Source organism: Piliocolobus tephrosceles, chromosome 1 (assembly GCF_002776525.5).
Source record: "Piliocolobus tephrosceles isolate RC106 chromosome 1, ASM277652v3, whole genome shotgun sequence".
In the NCBI taxonomy this organism is placed as follows: domain Eukaryota; kingdom Metazoa; phylum Chordata; class Mammalia; order Primates; family Cercopithecidae; genus Piliocolobus; species Piliocolobus tephrosceles.
The window spans coordinates 184,526,098-184,544,560 of record NC_045434.1 but is presented as its reverse complement, the minus strand read 5'-3'; the positions used below and the strand labels follow the sequence as shown (position 1 = coordinate 184,544,560).

Sequence of the window (18,463 nt, the reverse complement as noted above, 5' to 3'; positions counted from 1 at the left end):
AGCTGAGATCCGGCCACTGCACTCCAGCCTAGGCGACAGAGCAAGACTCCGTCTCAAAAAAAAAAAAATACAAAAAATACAAAAAATTAGCAGGCGCCTGTAGTCCCAGCTACTCGGGAGGCTGAGGCAGGAGAAGAGCGTGAACTCGGGAGGCGGAGCTTGCAGTGTGCAAAGATGGCACCACTGCACTCCAGCACTCCAGCCTGGGCAAGAGAGCGAGACTCCGTCTCAAAAAAAAAAAAAAAAAGTAAGAAAAGAGAAAGACTCTAGAGATCTGCCAGATGGCAAGTTAGGAAACTAAATGTTTTCAAGAGATATAATCCATGTATAACCAAGAGGTGGCAGCTACCACCATTGCGTCAATAGGAAACCACCACCAGGCATCTCCCCATGAAAAGACAGAGCCCATAACTCTATGTACTCATGGTGAACCGCATGGGGTGGAAGCTCAGACTCACTCGTGCTTGCTGATGGTGAGAGGGGGACAGCTTGAGTCAAGCTGACAAAACTGCATTCGAGAACAAATGTCCTTATAGTCCTGGTTCCTCCTCTCATACTCTTCAATGTGGGCTGCCAAGTGAGAATTCACAACGCAGATGCTGGTGTTGTGGAACTGGAACCTGATCGCCACACCTCCCTTGTTGCCCTGTGGAAAGGATCCCCAAAGAAATCCAATTCAAGCTTAATTGTGTCAGTCATTCAAACCTACAAACTTTCTGGTTGGGTGCAGTGGCTCATGCCTGCAATTCTAGCACTTTGGGAGACTGAGACGGGTGGATCATGAGGTCAGGAGTTCAAGACCAGCCTGGTCAAGATGGTGAAACCCCATCTCTACTAAAAATACAAAAATTAGCCTGGTGTGGTGGCAGGCGCCTGTCATCCCAGCTACTCGGGAGGCTGAGGCAGAGAACTGGTTGAACCCGGGAGGCAGAGGTTGCAGTGAGCTGAGAGCGTGCCACTGCACTCCAGCCTGGGTGACAGAGTGAAACTCTATCTCAAAAACAAACAAACAAACAAAACCCTACAGACTTTCAAAATGTTTTATCTTAATCTTTAGAATAATCCTATGGGATTATCTATATTGTACAGATTTAAAAAAAAAAAGAAGAAGGCAGAATGACTAGCCAGTCAGCGGCAAAGCTGAATCCACAACCCAGCTCTCTCGATCTCCTGGCCTCACTTGATCCACCCACCTTGGCCTCCCAAAGTGCTGGGATTACAGGTGTAAGCCACTGTGCCCGGCCCCATAAACCTAGCTCCCTTAATCCAGTATTCTTTTCACTAAATCACAGGCAAACCATAGGTGCCCTTTGCCACACAAAGCTAAGCTCTCACAGAAGAACCTAAAAACAGAACTTTAATGGCCTCAATAAGAAGAGGAAATTGCAAACCTACTATCAGCATTCTTTGTTTTTCTGAATGACCCAGCATAGTTTCTGCAAGATACTTCATGGGTGAAATGGGAGGATCAACTGGAGGCTCTAGTGTTGGTGAATATGAGGACAGGCGCAGGCAGTTCACTAAAATACAGTTTCTAAATAGTTTGCTCGACTGAGCCCTGCTTGAGGGTATGATTCATCTTGGAATATTGGCATCTCCCAACTGCGACACGTGTAGTCACTGTGTCATCAGAAGTGGTCAATACCTCAGGCGCTAAGGCCCTCAATGTGCCAAACATACCAACCAAGGACTCACCATCCTCCCCATGATTCCTGTCCCCACAGTCTCAGCTTCCACTTCTGAGACATAAGCTGCATGCTCCTGTTTGACATATAACAGCAGCATAATCCCAACCAATCGGATAAGCTTCACCTGGAAAAGAGAGACATGGCATTAAATGGAAACTGCAAACAGGAATAAATACCCCAAAGGAAACATGGTCTGGAAGCTGGCTGAGGGTATTAATGTGCCTCCTTCTCCACACTAGAACACAGGTAATCATCTGTTCAACTCACCAAGCATGCTATGTGCTAACCTATGAGCGCCAAGACCCTGCATCTTTCCCACCCGGAGGCACCCTTTCTGGAAGAGCTGGAAATGAAAATTGTGGGATAATTAAGACTGGCTTAAGATAAAGGTCATGGAAAGGGTGAAAAATGATCTTGGAATTTTCCTGCATAGCCACATAAAATTAAGAGGTCCCTGACTCCTCTTTTACCTTTGCATATTTGGCATCTGGATGAAGACCCTCTGACACAGCTTTGAACCACTCTTCCTCCTTTGGGGTATCGTGAAAGAAAAAAGCTTCCTTACTCAGATCGAGCTCCTGGAACCTATTTTGAGAAGCAACCAGTTAGACAGTAATGTGCAAATGACACATTCTCAGATTGGTTGAGGTGCATAAGCCGTAGCTTTCTAGCTAAACTTCAGGACCCTCAGGAGGAAAAAATAAACAAACACTTAGAGCCAAGGAACTAAATGCCAAGGAACTTTCCAGGTGCTTTTGCAAACAAAAACCCATTTCCTTTTCATGACCAGCTTATGAAGTAGTGCGAAGTGTCCCTGTTTTACCTGTAACCCCTAGTTCACACAAGCACCAAGTAGCAAACTGGGATTCAAACCTTGGTCTATATAAATTACGAATTCTAGTTCTTCTCAATATACCATACAAGGTTTGCCCCTTCCCACTAGTAATGCCCAGTATAGTGATGAGAACATAGAAAATAATAATAATAATAAAAAAGACTAACTGATGGGACTTTCTTCGGCTAACCTTCCTTCTCTGGCAAAAGATAGTTTTGCTTTGTAACCAAAAATGTATTGAATGTCCAAGCAATAAAGTTCAGTTCAGGATGCACTGAGTTCAGGATGCAATTCAGGATTTTAACAGAAGATTACATTAAAAATTAAATACTAGCACTTAAATGCCAAGCACTCCACTTTAATAGTGGCAGACACTTGCTTGCCATGAGGAAGAACATCAAACAGGGAAGCAGCTGTTATCAGGCACCTGTTCGTTTTTCAAATCCTTCACCTGCTGTGAAGACCTATCCTTCAACCACAGCTCTGTGTGCTTGAAGATGGAGAGGACTAGAAGAGAAGCACTCACCCTACGCAATAGACATCTGGGGCCTGGACACCATCGCTCAGCCAGGGCCGGAGGCATTCTTTGGGGGACTGCCCATTTACATTGTATGTTCCCACAAAAAACCTGTCACCAAAGAGAAATAATTAGTGACTCCGAATCACTATGGAGATAACAGGAGAAAGCATTTTATGCTGATTTATGCTGGTTTCAGTCTCTGTGGACTGGCATTTTAAGACAAAAGAAATATTTCTAACCTAGACCAGGACTGCAGCACCAAGGGGTGACTTGTGGTCTGTCATGGTATCTGTTGCTTTTGTTATAACAACTTCAAACAGTATAGGCCTACTCTGAACCTTCCTACTTCCTTTAAACAGCCATTACCCAGCCATTATCTGCCTAATTATTTGCCTTGTATATACTACTGAAATGAAAAAATGAGAAGTGCTTTGGTAATTACTTTTGGCAAGAAAGCAACTCCAGTATTGAAAAAACTACTTCACCATAATTGACAGTTTATATCCCTAGAAACAATGTTATTTTATCTTATAGTCCCAATGCAATGATTCTGAAAGATCTAGCAGAATCTCACAACCTTTATTCATTTAGCTTTTAGTAATCTTGCCTAAAAAGATTACCAAACACCAGCTAACTTCATTTTACTAATTTCATTTTAAATGACTTTCTTCAAAGGCCCAGAATAACCAAGGGAGTATAAAACCTTGGAGGGATACATAAGAATCAGGAGGCCAGGTGTGGTGGCTCACACTTATAATCTCAACATTTTGGGAGGCCAAGGTGGGAGGATCGCCCGAGCCCAGGAGCTTGAGATCCGTGTGGGCAACATAGTGAGACCCTGTCTCTACAAAAATTAAAAAATTAGCTAGGCGTGGTGGTGCACTTGTGTATTACTAGCTACTCCAGCAGCTGAGGTGGGAGGGTTACTTGGGCCCAGGAGGCTGAGGCTGCAGTGGGCTGCAGTGAGCTGTGATGGCACCACTGCACTCCAGCCTGGGCAACAAAGCGAGACCATGTCCCAATAACATAAAACATAAAAAACAAATAAATAAAAGAATCAGGATGGTGCTCCTTCTTCTGTACCCATTTGCATTTGCCTCTGCAAATATTTCTGTAACTATCTGCAAGTCGTGTCACTCCCACTATACCACACCTACCACAGTGCCCACCTAGAAAGGGCACAGAATAAATGCCTGCTAATGAAGAGTGCATGGAATCACTCATTTCAAAAATGAGGGGAGAGATTCTATAGAAGAGTATGCCTCCAAATCCAGGTATAGGGGGAAGTGACCAAATTCCAGAAAGTCAAATGATCATTCTGCTCTGAAAACATCCTAGGACCCAGTTAGCTTACCTGAAGTTCTGGATATAGGTGTAATCCTCTTCTTTTTGTACTAGATGTGATTTCACAATTGTATCTCGCAGTCCAAACTTCTGCATGGATAAAATATGAGCCTTGTCTGACACTGTGATAGTGGAGGAGCGAACCATGTCAGTAATTTCGGACTTGGATTTATTCTGTCTGGAAGAACAAAAATATTTTTTTCATATGTGGATGAGTCCCTATTGCAAAATGAATGAATACAAAGCTAAAAGTTCCCATATACAAGCATCTAAGTCACAGAAGACTAAAGGAGGCCAAAGTAAAATTTATTTACTAAAACAACATTATTTCTTTGTGAAATTAAGAAAATTTATATTTTGTTGATTGTATAATATATTGGTCTGGAGATTTTCCTGATAATAGAGTCACAGAATCTCAGGCCAGAGGGGCACCTTAAAGATAATCTAATTCCCTCAGTTCTAAATGAGAAAAATGAAACCCAGTGTCATTAATGCCTCACGAGCCACATGAATGGTGGCAGAGTATGGGATTCGAACATGTAATTGACAGGTCGGGTGTGGTGACTCATGCCTGTAATCCCAGCACTTTGGGAGGCCAAGGCAGGTAGATCACTTGAAGCCAGGAGTTCGAGACCAGCCTGGCCAACATGGCAAAATCCCATTGCTAACCAAAAATACAAAAATGAGCTGGGTGTGGTGGCGCATGCCTATAATCCCAGCTGCTTGGGAGGCTGAGACACAAGAACTGCTTGAACCTGGGAGGCGGAGGCTGCAGTGACTGGGTGACAAAGTGAGACTCTGTCTCAAAAAAAAAGAAAGAAAAAAACTATAAAACCCTCTAGATCCTTTGACTTGATCATTCTATTCTGTACATCTATTCCACAGGAATAATCCAAAATAAAAAGAAAGGCAATGAAAATTTATATTTTATTATTATTTGCGTTGTACTGTATTTAGAGTTGTAACTAAAATACTGACACAGGGCCGGGCGCGGTGGCTCAAGCCTGTAATCCCAGCACTTTGGGAGGCCCAGACGGGTGGATCACGAGGTCAGGAGATCAAGACCATCCTGGCTAACACGGTGAAACCCCGTCTCTACTAAAAAATACAAAAAACTAGCCGGGCAACGTGGTGGGCGCCTGTAGTCCCAGCTACTCGGGAGGCTGAGGCAGGAAAATGGCGTAAACCCGGGAGGTGGAGCTTGCAGTGAGCTGAGATCCGGCCACTGCACTCCAGCCTGGGCAGCATAGCCAGACTCTGTCTCAAAAAAAGAAAAAAAGAAAAAAAAGGAAAAAAAAAAAAATACTGACACAAGTAAGTTTTATCTTGACCAGACAGATTCTGGATATGTTCAGTAGGGGGCACTGGAGTACAGACTTCAGATATTTATATAATAACACACCTTGGGGGCAAGTAGGGAAAGAGTAAATAAAACAGGAAAAAAGTCACTTCAGAGTCAGGAAACACCTAAAAGAATGAAAGAGTGAAATCAAACGTTTCTAATCTACATTTTCTTTTTTTTTTTATTATACTTTAAGTTCTAGGGTACATGTGCATAACGTGCAGGTTACATATGTATACATGTGCCATGTTGGTGTGCTGCACCCATCAACTCGTCAGCACTCATCAATTCATCATTTATATCAGGTATAACTCCCCAATGCAATCCCTCCCCCCTCCCCCCTCCCCATGATAGGCCCCAGTGTGTGATGTTCCCCTTCCCGAGTCCAAGTGAGCTCATTGTTCAGAATGGGAGAAAATTTTTGCCATCTACTCATCTGACAAAGGGCTAATTTCCAGAATCTAATCTACATTTTCAAAGAAGGGCTGGACTGCCAGTTTCAAATTCCAGATTGGCCACTTGCTAATTCTGGGACCTTGGATGAGTTATGTAACTTCTCATCACCTGAGTTTCCTTAACTGTAAAACAGAAAAAACTACTTACCTCTTAGGCTAAAATAAGATAGTCCAAATAAGAGCAGGGTGCCTGGCAGTAAGTGCAAATAAATGTCAGGTATTATTAAGAACATTTCCGGCCAGGTATGATGGCTCATGCCTGTAATCCCAGCACTTTGAGAGGCCAAGACGAGAGGATCAGATGAGGCCACGAGTTTGAGACCAGCCTGACCAACAGGGAGAAACCCCATCTCTACTAAAAATACAAAATTAGCTGGGCTTGGTGGCAGATGCCTGTAATTCCAGCTACTCAAAAAGGCTGAGGCAGGAGAATCACTTGAACCCAGGAGGGTGGAGGTTGCAGTGAGCCGAAATCATGCCACTGAACTCCAGCCTGGGCAACAAGAGAGAAACTCTCTCTCTCAAAAAAAAAAAAAAAAAAAAAAGAACATTTCCTAGGCCAGCTACCCTGGGACAAGTTACATTGTGCCCAAAATGGTCTCAGTACTATGAGGAGAACCTCAGTCCTACAAGGGACAAATGAAGGGAGAGTTGCATTACCTTGGTTGCAAGCTTTCTGGTTTATCTTGACCCCTGGAGCTTTGGTCCACAGGCAGTCCCTTCCCATTTGGCCTCAAACCATCAAAGTTAGAACCACCTAAAGGGAAGGGGAAGAAATTAAAATATACATACATAGGCCGGACGCCATGGCTCATGCCTGTAATCCCAGCACTTTGGGAGACCAAGGCAGGTGGATCACCTGAGGTCAGGAGTTCGAGACCAGCCTGACCAACATGGAGAAACCCCATCTCTACTAAAAATACAAAATTAGCCAGGCATGGTGGTGCGTGCCTGTAATCCCAGCTACTTAGGAGGCTGAGGCAGGAGAATCACTTGAATCCGGGAGGTGGAGGTTTCAGTGAGACAAGATGGCGCCACTGCACTCCAGCCTGGGCAACAAGAGCGAAACTCCATCTCAAATAAATAAATAAATCATACATATGCTTTAATATACAGAAAACAGCTTCAGAAATTGTAGTCTAGGAATTATTGGTAGTCCAGATATTGCTTGAAAAGGCCTATGCTGATGTCTGGGTGAAGTCCCACAGACCATACATAGAAGAAAAAAGTATCTCATTCAGGTGTCTCTACTGCTGAAAACGTAACTATTCCAGCTAGTCTAACTCCCTTTTCTTGGATACAGGGTACATTAAGGAAAGCATAAAACTATGAAATCTGAAAACCTACCTAAGTTTTATCACCTGCTTTACTATTTATTACCTCCTGACTTTGGAAAGGCCATCTAACCTCTCTCAATCTCAGTAATTTGACCTGTTCTGCCTTCTTCACAGGTTTACTATATGATCAACTGAGTTGACATGTGAGTAGGGACTTTAAAAGCTATACAACATATTATAAAACATAACATATAACATAGTGACTTCCACTCCAAACAGGAGAAAGGCAAGGGTCAGAGATTAAAACTGGAAATAGTCTAAGAGCTCTAGAAAATGAGAAGCGCTTGTCATTGTTGACAAATTGCCTTGAAAACCAGAGCCCAAGGACCCAATCCAGAAATATTTTGGGAAAGTCATTAAACCAAGATAAACCTGGAAAGGAAAATTAATCTGCCAATAGCTTCTCTGCTGTTTAAAAGCCAGATCTCTTGTCAACAGGGAACAACATGAAGAGGTCACAGAGATGTGATTTTAAAACCCATGTTAACGGGAAGGAGATCTGGGGGAATGAAACACCACTGAAGAATTTTGCTCTGCAGACTATTACTAAACATGGATTTCTCAACCATGCATCCACATGAACCAGAAAAAACAAACTTTGGAAAAAGGAAAGCATAATCATTTGAACATGAAAATAATTACACTTCAATGCCTCCAATCAATCACCAAATGCTATAAACTGAATATTTATACCCCTGCCCAAAGTCATGTTGAAATCCTAAATCCCAAGATAACGTATTAGGAGGTAGGACCTTTAGGAGGTGTGAGGTGTTTAGGTCACAAGGGTGGAGCCCTCATGATTGGGATTAGTGCCCTTATAAGGGTTCAGGAGATCAGAGTTCCCCTTTTGCTATGTGAGAACACAGTGAAAAGACACCTGCCACTAAGCCAGAAAGCGGGCCTTCACCAGACACTGAATCTGCCAGCACCTTGATCTTCAACTTCTCAGCCTCCAAAACTGTGAAAAATAAATCTCTGATCTCTGCTTTTGTTTTGTGGGTTTTTTTTTCTATATTTTTCTTTTTCTTTTTCTTTTTTGAGACAGGGTCTCCAGGCTGGAGTGCAGTGGCCTGATCATGGTCCACTATAGCCTCCACCTCCAGGGCTCATGCGATCCTCCCACCTCAGCCTCTCTGTTATCTGGGTTTAACAGGCACAAACCACCATGCCCAGCTAACTTTTTGTATTTTTTTGTAGTGATGGAGTTTTGTATGTTTCCCAGGCTGGTCTCGAACTCTTGGGCTCAAATTATCCTCCCGCCTCAGCCTCTCAAAGTGCTGGGATTACAGGTGCGAGCCACCATACCCAGCCAAATCTCTGTTGTTTATAAACCACTCAGTCTATGGTGTTTTGTTATAAAAGCCTATAGACTAAGGCTAAACTAAGACACCAAAGCCTTTCAATTGTGCTTCTTAAATGCCCCTCAAACCAATATATTCCTATCCCCAGGGTCACTGTGCTAGTCTAGGTTACCAGCATCTCCCCTGAATGACTATAAAAGCCTCAACTAGTTTCTCTGCCTCTTTTCTCACCCCACCCTCTCCAACCCAATCTCTACACTGTTGTCAGAGGATTTTTTAAAAAAGTAAATCGGATCACATCACTTTAAATCTTTTAAAGGCTTCATACTGGATGAACCCAAATCCCTACATACAATTGCCAAGGCTCTTCCCAGTCTGGATCCTACCCACTTGTCTAGCTCCAATACTCACCACAGTCCTTCAGCCCCTACCTCCTTTTTATGCCATGTTGTAAGCATATTAAGGTTACTGCAGCTATACAAAGATCCCATCAGAAAGCAACTTCCCTCTTCTTCACTCTGCTTTATAAGACTAACACCTACCCATCCTATCCTGTGCCAGGGATTGGCAAACTTTTTCTGTAAAGGGCCACAGAGTAAATATCCTAGGCTTTGCAGGTCATACAGTCTCTTGCAACTGTTCAACTCTGCTGCTATAGTGCAAAAGCAGCTGTGAGTGTGGCTGCATTCTAATGAAATGTTATTTATAGATGCTGAAATTCGAATATCATACAATTTTCACATATCACAAAGCATTATTCTCTTGAATCTTTTCAAACATTTAAAAATGCAAAAAAAATCATTCTTAGCTCATGAGCTGTACCAAAGCAGATGGCAGGCTGGATTTGGCCTACAGGCTGCACTTCACCAACTCCTGCTATAGGCCATATCTTAGAGGTCATTTCCTCCAAGAAGACTTCTCTAACCTTTCCTAGGCTGGTCAGATGCCCTGACATTGGTGTTTCCGTAGCTCCCTGTACTCCCCATCACAGTCTTGATAGTTGTGTATTGTAGGTGTTTTTTCTTCCATGTTAGACTCTAAGCTTACTGAGGACTAGACTTTGTCTGATTTATGCATCACTGTAGCCCCATCATTCAGCATACTGGTAACCCAGCACATTATAGGCAGTGCAGTCACACAATTCAATATTAAATGCGCAATGAACCTGAATCCCTATGTGCCAATATGTTTGTTTGTTTGTTTGTTTGTTTGTTTGTTTGTTTTTTGAGACGGGGTCTCACTCTGTTGCCCAGGCTGGAGTGCAGTGGCGCAAGCTTGGCTCACTGCAACCTCTGCCTCCCAGGTTCAAGCTATTCTCCTGCCTCAGCCTCCCAAGTAGCTGGGATTACAAATGCGCAGCACCACACTCAGGTAGTTTTTGTATTTTTGGTAGAGATGGGTTTCGCCATGTTGGCCAGGCTGATCTCAAACTCCTGACCTCAGGTGATCCACCCACCTCGGTCTCCCAGTGCTGGGATTAAGGACATGAGCCACTACACCCGGCCCTTGTGTGCCTTATATGTTTAAATACATAATATCCAAGTTCAAGTCTGTAGCATTCTTTTGGAATGTTTGAGGTAATCTTCCCACAGTCTTCAAAATAAAACAAAAATAAGAAAGGAGAACTAGAATAGGTTATGTCTAAAGTTCTACTACCCCATAGTTACTTAATAATTATTTCTGGAAATGAAATCTCCAGCTGGATTCTACTTCTCTTTCTTTACTCTCACTGAGCTTAGAGAGCTGAGCTTAGAGAGTTAACTAACTCAAATATTAGTAATGGTGTACTGGGACATTTGTTAGAATGACTGAAATTTAAAAAAAGAAAACCGGCCGGGCGCGGTGGCTCACACCTGTAATCCCAGCACTTTGGGAGGCCGAGACGGGCGGATCACAAGGTCAGGAGATCGAGACCATCCTGGCTAACACGGTGAAACCCCATCTCTACTAAAAACACACACAAAAATTAGCCGGGCATGGTGGCAGGTGCCTGTAGTCCCAGTTACTCGGGAGGCTGAGGCAGGAGAATGGCATAAACCCAGGAGGCAGAGCTTGCAGTGAGCCAAGACTGCGCCACTGCACTCCAGCCTGGGCGACAGAGCGAAACTCTGTCTCAAAAAAGAAAAGAAAAAAAAAGAAAGAAAGAAAACCAGCTGACAATTCCAATTGCTGACAAGGATGCAGAGGAGCAGTGACTCTCATCCATTGATAGTAGGCATGGAAAATCACAGAGCCACTCTGGAAGACAGTTTGGCAGTTTCTTAAAAAGTTAAACAGTCTTACCATATGATCTACCCATCACACTCCTAGGTATTTACTGATCTGAAAATACGCTGGACACCATGGCTTGTGCCTATAGTCCCAGATATTTGGGAGGCTGAGGCAGGAGGACTGCTTAAGCCCAGGAGTTTGAGACCAGCTTGGACAATAGAGACCCCCATCTCTTAAAAAATAATAAAATAAAATAAAATTTAAATTTAAATTAGATTAAAAGTAGTGGCACATGCCCATAGTCCTAGCTACTCGGGAGGCTGGGGAGGGATGATTATTTGAGCCCAGGAGTTCAAGGCTGCAGTGAGGTGTGATCTTGTCACTGCACTCCAGCCTGGGTGACAGAGGGAGACCCCACCTCTAAAAACATATGGCAAGAAAAATAATTTTTGTACACACAAAAACCTGCACAGAAATATTTATAGCAGCATTATTTATAATCACCAAAAACTGGAAGCAACCAAGATGTATTTAAATAGATTAATAAACTATGATACATCCGTATAATAAAATATTCAGCAATTTAAAAAATTAGTTATCCAGCCATGAAAATATATGAATGAATCTTAAGTGCATATTGCTGAGTGGAGGAAGTCCATCTGAAAAGGCTCTATATTATGATTCCAATTACAAAACATTCTGGATAAAACTATAGAGATGGTAAACAGATCAATGGTTGCCAGGGGTTTTAGGGGTGAGGGTGGGGTCGAATAAATGAAGAACAGTGGACTTTTTAGGACAGCAAAATTGTACTCAAAGAAACTGTAATGGTGGATACATGGTACTATCTATGGGTTTCAAAACCCACAAATTTTTACAGCACAAAGAGTGAACCTTAATGTATGCAAAATTTAAAAAAATAATTTAGGACATCAGGAAGTTCTGGAGTAAAATGCAGAAAATGACAAAAGTGTCTAACCTCTATCACAAACATATGAAACCACCTCATTGAAGGGAGTAGACGAAAAAGTGTTTACTTAAGTAACTTTGGAAATGAGTGGAATCTACAAGAATAAAGGCACCAGGAGTGGTGGCTCACGTCTGTAATCCCAACACTTTGGGAGGCGGAGGCAGGCGGGTCACCTGAGGTCGGGAGGTCCAGACCAGCCTGATCAACAAGGAGAAACCCCATCTCTACTAAAAATACACAATTAGCCGGGTGTGGTGGCGCATGCCTGTAATCCCAGCTACTCGGGAGGCTGAGGCAAGAGAATCGCTTGAACCCAGGAGGCTGAGGTTGCAGTGAGCCGAGATCGCGCCACCGCACTCCAGCCTGGGCAACAGAGTGAGACTCTGTCTCAAACAAAAAAAAAAAAAAAGGGACCTTTGCCTGCCAGCTGTGCCTGCTTATTAGGCCATGGAAACTGCATTCTTTACTGGCAAATGAAAAGTCTTACAACTACTGGATCTTTTTCTGTGTATTTATATGTGTTATGCATGTAATGTTTACATATGAAAGAGTTTAAACTAATTGGTTTAAGATACTAAGTGCTTAGCCTGGGTGCAGTGGCTCATGCCTGAAATTCCAGGACTTTGGGAGGCGAAGACAGGCAGATCACTTGAGGTAAAGAGTTTGTGACCAGCTTGGCCAACATGGTGAAACCCTGTATCTACTAAAAATACAAAAATTAGCTGGGCATGGTGGTGCACGTCTGTAATCCCAGCTACTTGGGAGGCCAGGACAAGAGAATTGCTTGAACCCAGAAGGCGGAGGTTGCAGTGAGCCGAGACTGTGCCACTGCACTCCAGCCTGGACAATAGAGCAAAATTCTGTCTCAGATAATGATAATAATAATAAGAGCTTAAATAAGGCCAGGCACGGTGGCTCACACCTGTAATCCCAGCACTTTGGGAGGTCGAGGCAGGTGGATCACCTGAGGTCAGTAGTTCGAGACCAGGCTGGGCAACCTGGTGAAATCCTGTCTCTACTAAAAATACAAAAAAAAAAAAATTAGCTGGCATGGTAGTGCATGCCTGTAATCCCAGCTACTTGGAAGGCTGAAGCAGGAGAATTCCTTGAATCCAGGAGGCAGAGGCTGCAGTGAGCCAAGATCACTGCATTATACTCAACAGAGTGAGATTCTGTCCAGGAAAAAAAAAGTGCTTAAATAAAGTATTTTTTGTCAGAAAAGTAAACAGTATAATGCCTTTTAGTTCCATGACTTAAGCAATCTTTGGGAAATAAAAACAGTTTTACATGCAAGGTGTGTAAAGAAAGTGAAATGTGTTTTTCATAAAAGATTATAAGAAGTCGGTCAGGCATGGTGGCTCACACCTGTAATACCAGAACTTTGGGAGGCCGAGGCGGATGGATCACGAGGTCAGGAGTTCAAGACCAGCCTAGCCAACATGGTCAAACCCTGTCGCTACTAAAATACAAAAAATTAGTCATGTGTGGTGGTGCGCACCTGTAGTCCCATCTACTGAGGAGGCTGAGGCAGGGGAATAACTTGAACCCAGAAGGTGAAGACTGCAGTGAGCCGAGATCACTCCACTGAGCTACAGCCTGGTAACAGAGAAAGACTCCGTCTCAAAAAAAAAAAAATATAAAAAAAAAAAAAAATAAATATATAAAAGAAGTCATGGGAATGCGGATTTTTTTTTTTCACCTAAAGAGTTAAAGGATTAAGTTAAATAGAATAAAGCTGAAAGTTTAAGTGTTTGTGAAAAATTAATCTTGTAAACCAAATTCTGTGTGTGAACATACTGGCTAAAGTTAAGAGGGTATTATTCAGTTTTTCTCTAAATTAAACATTAGAATAAAAGTACAGTAAGTTTTACGTAGAGCACTAATCCGCTCTTTAACAAAAAAAATTGTAAAGGGTTAGCCAATCATGTTGACTCATGCCTGTAATCCCAGCACTTTGGGAGGCTGAGGCGGGTGGATCACCTGAGGTCGGGAGTTCAAGACCAGCCTGACCAACAAGGAGAAACCCCATCTCTACCAAAAATATAAAATTAGCCAGGCATGGTGGCTCATGCCTGTAATCCCAGCTACTCAGGAGGCTGAGGCAGGAGAATAGCTTTAATCCAGGAGGCAGAGGTTGCAGTGAGCCAAGATCACGTCATTGCACTCCATCCTGGAAAAAAGAGCAAAACTCTGTCTCACAAAAAAAAAAAAAAAAAAAAAAAGCCAATTGTAAAGGGTTATAAAAGGTTAATGAAAATCTTACCTTATGGTCAGGATTACAGTTGGATAGATTTGTCTATAAGGTTTTATTAAGAATTGGGTTTAACATTGATAGTATAGTAATGCAAAATGAAATTTGGCTTATTTGTTATATAAATCATAAAGGATTATCAAATATGAAATAGTGTTTGGCTTTCTTTGGGCTGTATTTGTATAAGTATGTTATTGAGGCCGGGGCGGTAGCCCAAGCCTGTAATTCCAGCACTTTGGGAGGCCAAGGCAGGCCGATCACCTGAAGTCAGGAGTACAAGACCAGCCTGGCCAATATGGTGAAACCCCATCTCTACTAAAAATACAAAAATTAGCTGGGCATGGTAGTGAACACCTGTAGTCCCAGCTATTTGGGAGGCTGAGGCAGAAGAATAGCTTGAACCCAGGAGCCAGAGGTTGCAGCGAGCCGAGATCATCATACCACTGCACTCCAGCCTGGGCGACAAAGCAAGATTGTCTCAACAATAAATAAATAAATTAATTAATTAATTAATTAAATAAAAATATGTTATTGGTATATGTTCCAAAATTATGGAAAACTCCCATAATTCTCTCATGACTTAGTGTATGTTCCTAATAATTACAATTGTTATGTAAAATTGTTATATGCCACTGCGGTAACCAAATTTCTTTGTCAATCATATTTTTGACTGTGGCTGCCTTAAAACATTTTGTCATCCACAGACAATTGTTGTCTTGTTTTAATCCTGTTTCAAAGGTGGTTTCACTCAGCTACCGGACTTTGAAAAGTGCTCTTGAATGCAGGTTTTTAATAACTTTGGAGACTGTGACATTAGAATTGAGGAAAAACTTTCAGGACTCATGTAAAGCTGAAATGTTCTTGAATATCAATCAGAACAGAAGTTAACTGCATGGACTGAACTAATAGAAGACTAAAGTAATCTTTTTGACTTGCTTAAAACGTTGCTGATCCCTTGTTTTGTTTTTCACAATCAAGAAAACGTTTGAGCTAGTTACAGCTTTTAAAAATTGAGCAAAGTATACTACTGTGAACAAAATTTAGACCATATTTGTTTCACTCTACCTGATTTCTCCAGAATTTGGAAACTATTTGTGAGTATTACAGCAATACAGTTATTTGTATAAGTGCAATAAGAATCTGTTTCTTTTTGCAATAGGACACAATTGGAGAAACTGGTTATTTTACCAAGGCTTAGATTGGAATGGTATGTTTTCCTTTAAGGAATCAAATTTGACTTACAGAGCCAATAAAAGCCCCTTGAGAAAACTGGCCTCATACCTTGGCTACAGACCCTGTACCAGGTTCCTAACCTGTGGTAATTAAAGAATGTCACTTTCTGACAGGCCCAGGAGCCCCAAGTTATCTTGGAACCTCAAGAGGAGAGAAATTTACCCTATTTACAGGTATTTCAGGGTACAAACCCATGGCTGGGCTCAGCTTTAAAAAAGTATTATCTAAGATTTCTTAAGAAGCAGACTTCCATCAAAGTCAGTTTTAAAAGCCTATGTAAAAAAATATTTATTCTTGCTGCACTTTATACAAATAATCAATCTAAGTATAATAAAGCAAATCGGTCTTACCATGATTTGTCTTTAGTAAAAATGAAAGACTGGCAAGAGGAAAAAAATATATATGTTTCAATGGTTAGACTGGGCATGGTGGCTCACACCTGGAATCCCAGCACTTTGGGAGGCTGAGGCGGGTGGATCACTTGAGGTCAGCAGTTCGAGACCAGCCTCACCAACATGGTGAAACCTCATCTCTACAAAAAAAAAATACAAAAATTAGCCGGGCGTGGTGGCATGTGCCTATAATCCCAGATACTCGGGAGGTTGAGACAGGAGAATTGCCTGAACCTGGGAGGTGGAGGTTGCAATGAGCCAAGATCGCACCACTGCCCTTCAGCCTGAGCAACAGAGTAAGACTCTGTCTCAAGAAAAAAAAAAAAAAAAAAAAAAAAAAACATGGTTGTTAGGTTGTCGTCTCATCAGCTGTGTTTAAGTTTTTTCCTGCAATTTAAATTGACCCTACTTATTCCTATTAACCAACTAGTGATCTCTGGCTGCAGCTCAGAAGAAACGAGAGATATAGGTAATACAAAAATCTGGATCAATATTCTAATTCTGGGCATATATTGGAATCAGCTAGCAATCCCATATCAGCTTGGTTCCAACAGTTGTCCTGTTCATGAAAAGCCTTTTAATTTAGTTTACTTGGAATAATTTCACTTATTTTGCTTTACTGTTGTGGAATACATTGCTGTTGTACTCCGTGTAGAAACGCATGATAAGCTTACTGAATGTTTTCTTAAACTGAACACTTATTAATCTTCCAGATATTACCTTTTGTTGGAACTCAAGAGGCATGAATGGCCTTGCCATACTGCTGCTTTCTAACTGAGCTCCTCTCTACCCTGAATACAAGGGGCCCTCATAGTTAAGCAGGAATATCATCACCCTATTCAGCATGAAGAAGTTACAGAAGATGGATTTTCATCCCTCTGCAACCCTTACGGTTAAGGGTTCTTTTATAAAAGTGAGGGAGAAATATCAGAGGCGTTTGAACCACAGTAACTCCATCTTGAATAGGGGCTAGGTAAAATAAGGCTAAGACCTGCTGGGCTGCATTCCCAGACAGGCATTCTAGGTCACAGGATGATATGAGGGTCAGCACAAGGCAAAGGTCATAAAGACCTTGCTGATAAAACAGGCTGCAGTAAAGAAACCTGCTAAAACCCACCAAACCAAGATGGCCATGAGAGTGACCTAGGTCGTCCTCATTGCTACACTCCCTCCAGCCGCCTTGACAGTTTACAAATGCCATGGCAATGTCAGGAAGTTACCCTATATGGTCTAAAAAGGGGAGGCATGAATAATCTGTCAGGCCTCTGAGCCCAAGCTAAGCTATTATATCCCCCTGTGACCTGCACATATACATCCAGATGGCCTGAAGCAACTGAAGATCCACAAAATAACTGAAAATAGCCTGAACTGATAACATTCCACCATTGTGATTTGTTCCTGCCCCACCCTAACTGATAGTATACATTCTCCCCTGCCCTTAAGAAGGTACTTTGTAATATTCTCCCCCACCCTTTAGAATGTACTTTGTACGCCTATCCCAAGTATATAAGAACTAATGATAATCCCACCACCCTTTGCTGACTCCTTTCTCAGACTCAGCCTGCCTGCACCCAGGTGAAATAAACAGCCTTTATGCTCACACAAAGCCTGTGGGTGGTCTCTTCTCGTCTCTTCTCACGGACGCACGTGATATTTGGTGCCAACACCCAGGACAGGAGGACTCCTTCAGGAGACCAGTCCCTCACTCCATGTCCTTGCCCTCACTCCATGACCTCAGGTCCTCAGACCAACCAGCCCAAGGAACATCTCACCAATTTCAAATCGGGTAAGCAGTCTTTTTTTTTTTTTTTTTTGAGACGGAGTTTCGCTCTGTCGCCTAGGCTGGAGTGCAGTGGCTGGATCTCAGCTCACTGCAAGCTCCACCTCCCAGGTTTATGCCATTCTCCTGCCTCAGCCTCCCGAGTAGCTGGGACTACAGGCGCCCACCACTTCGCTCGGCTAGGTTTTTTTTTTTGTATTTTTTAGTAGAGACAGGGTTTCACCGTGTTAGCCAGGATGGTCTCGATCTCCTGACCTTGTGATCCACCCGTCTTGGCCTCCCAAAGTGCTGGGATTACAGGCTTGAGCCACCACGCCTGGCCGGTAAGCAGTCTTTTCACTCTTCTCCAGCCTCTCTTGCTACCCTTCAATCTTCCTCTCTTGCTACCCTTCAATCTCCCTGTCCTTCCAATTCCAGTTTTTTTTCCTCTGTAGTAGAGACAAGGAGACATATTTTATCCGTGGACCCAAAACTCCAGCACCGGTCACGGACTCAGGAAGACAGTCTCCCCTTGGTATTTAATCACTGCAAGGACACCTGCCTGATTATTCGCCCACACTCCATTGGTGTCTGATCACCGCAGGGACACCTGCCTTGCTCATTTACCCACATTCCCTTGGTGGCAAGTCAGTTGCGGGGATGCCTGCTTTGGCTGCTCACCACCCCTTTCTCCGTGTCTCTACCTTTCTCTTTAAACTTGCCTCCTTCACTATGGGTAACCTTCCACCCTCCATTCCTCCTTCTCCCTTAGCCTATGTTCTCAAAAACTTAAAACCTTTTCAACTGACATCTGACCTAAAACCT

At 42.7% G+C, this 18,463-nt stretch overlaps 1 protein-coding gene across 1 annotated transcript in view; it reads right to left on the bottom strand.

Moving 5' to 3' along the window:
• The window catches only part of INPP5B (inositol polyphosphate-5-phosphatase B), an 86,157-nt gene that overhangs the window by 26,002 nt on the left and 41,692 nt on the right, over nt 1-18,463 (bottom strand). The window contains 6 exon segments of the mRNA XM_026455704.2: nt 459-646; nt 1,696-1,812; nt 2,159-2,273; nt 3,050-3,151; nt 4,398-4,565; nt 6,845-6,941. Of these exon segments, the coding sequence (XP_026311489.1) occupies nt 459-646; nt 1,696-1,812; nt 2,159-2,273; nt 3,050-3,151; nt 4,398-4,565; nt 6,845-6,941 (787 nt within the window).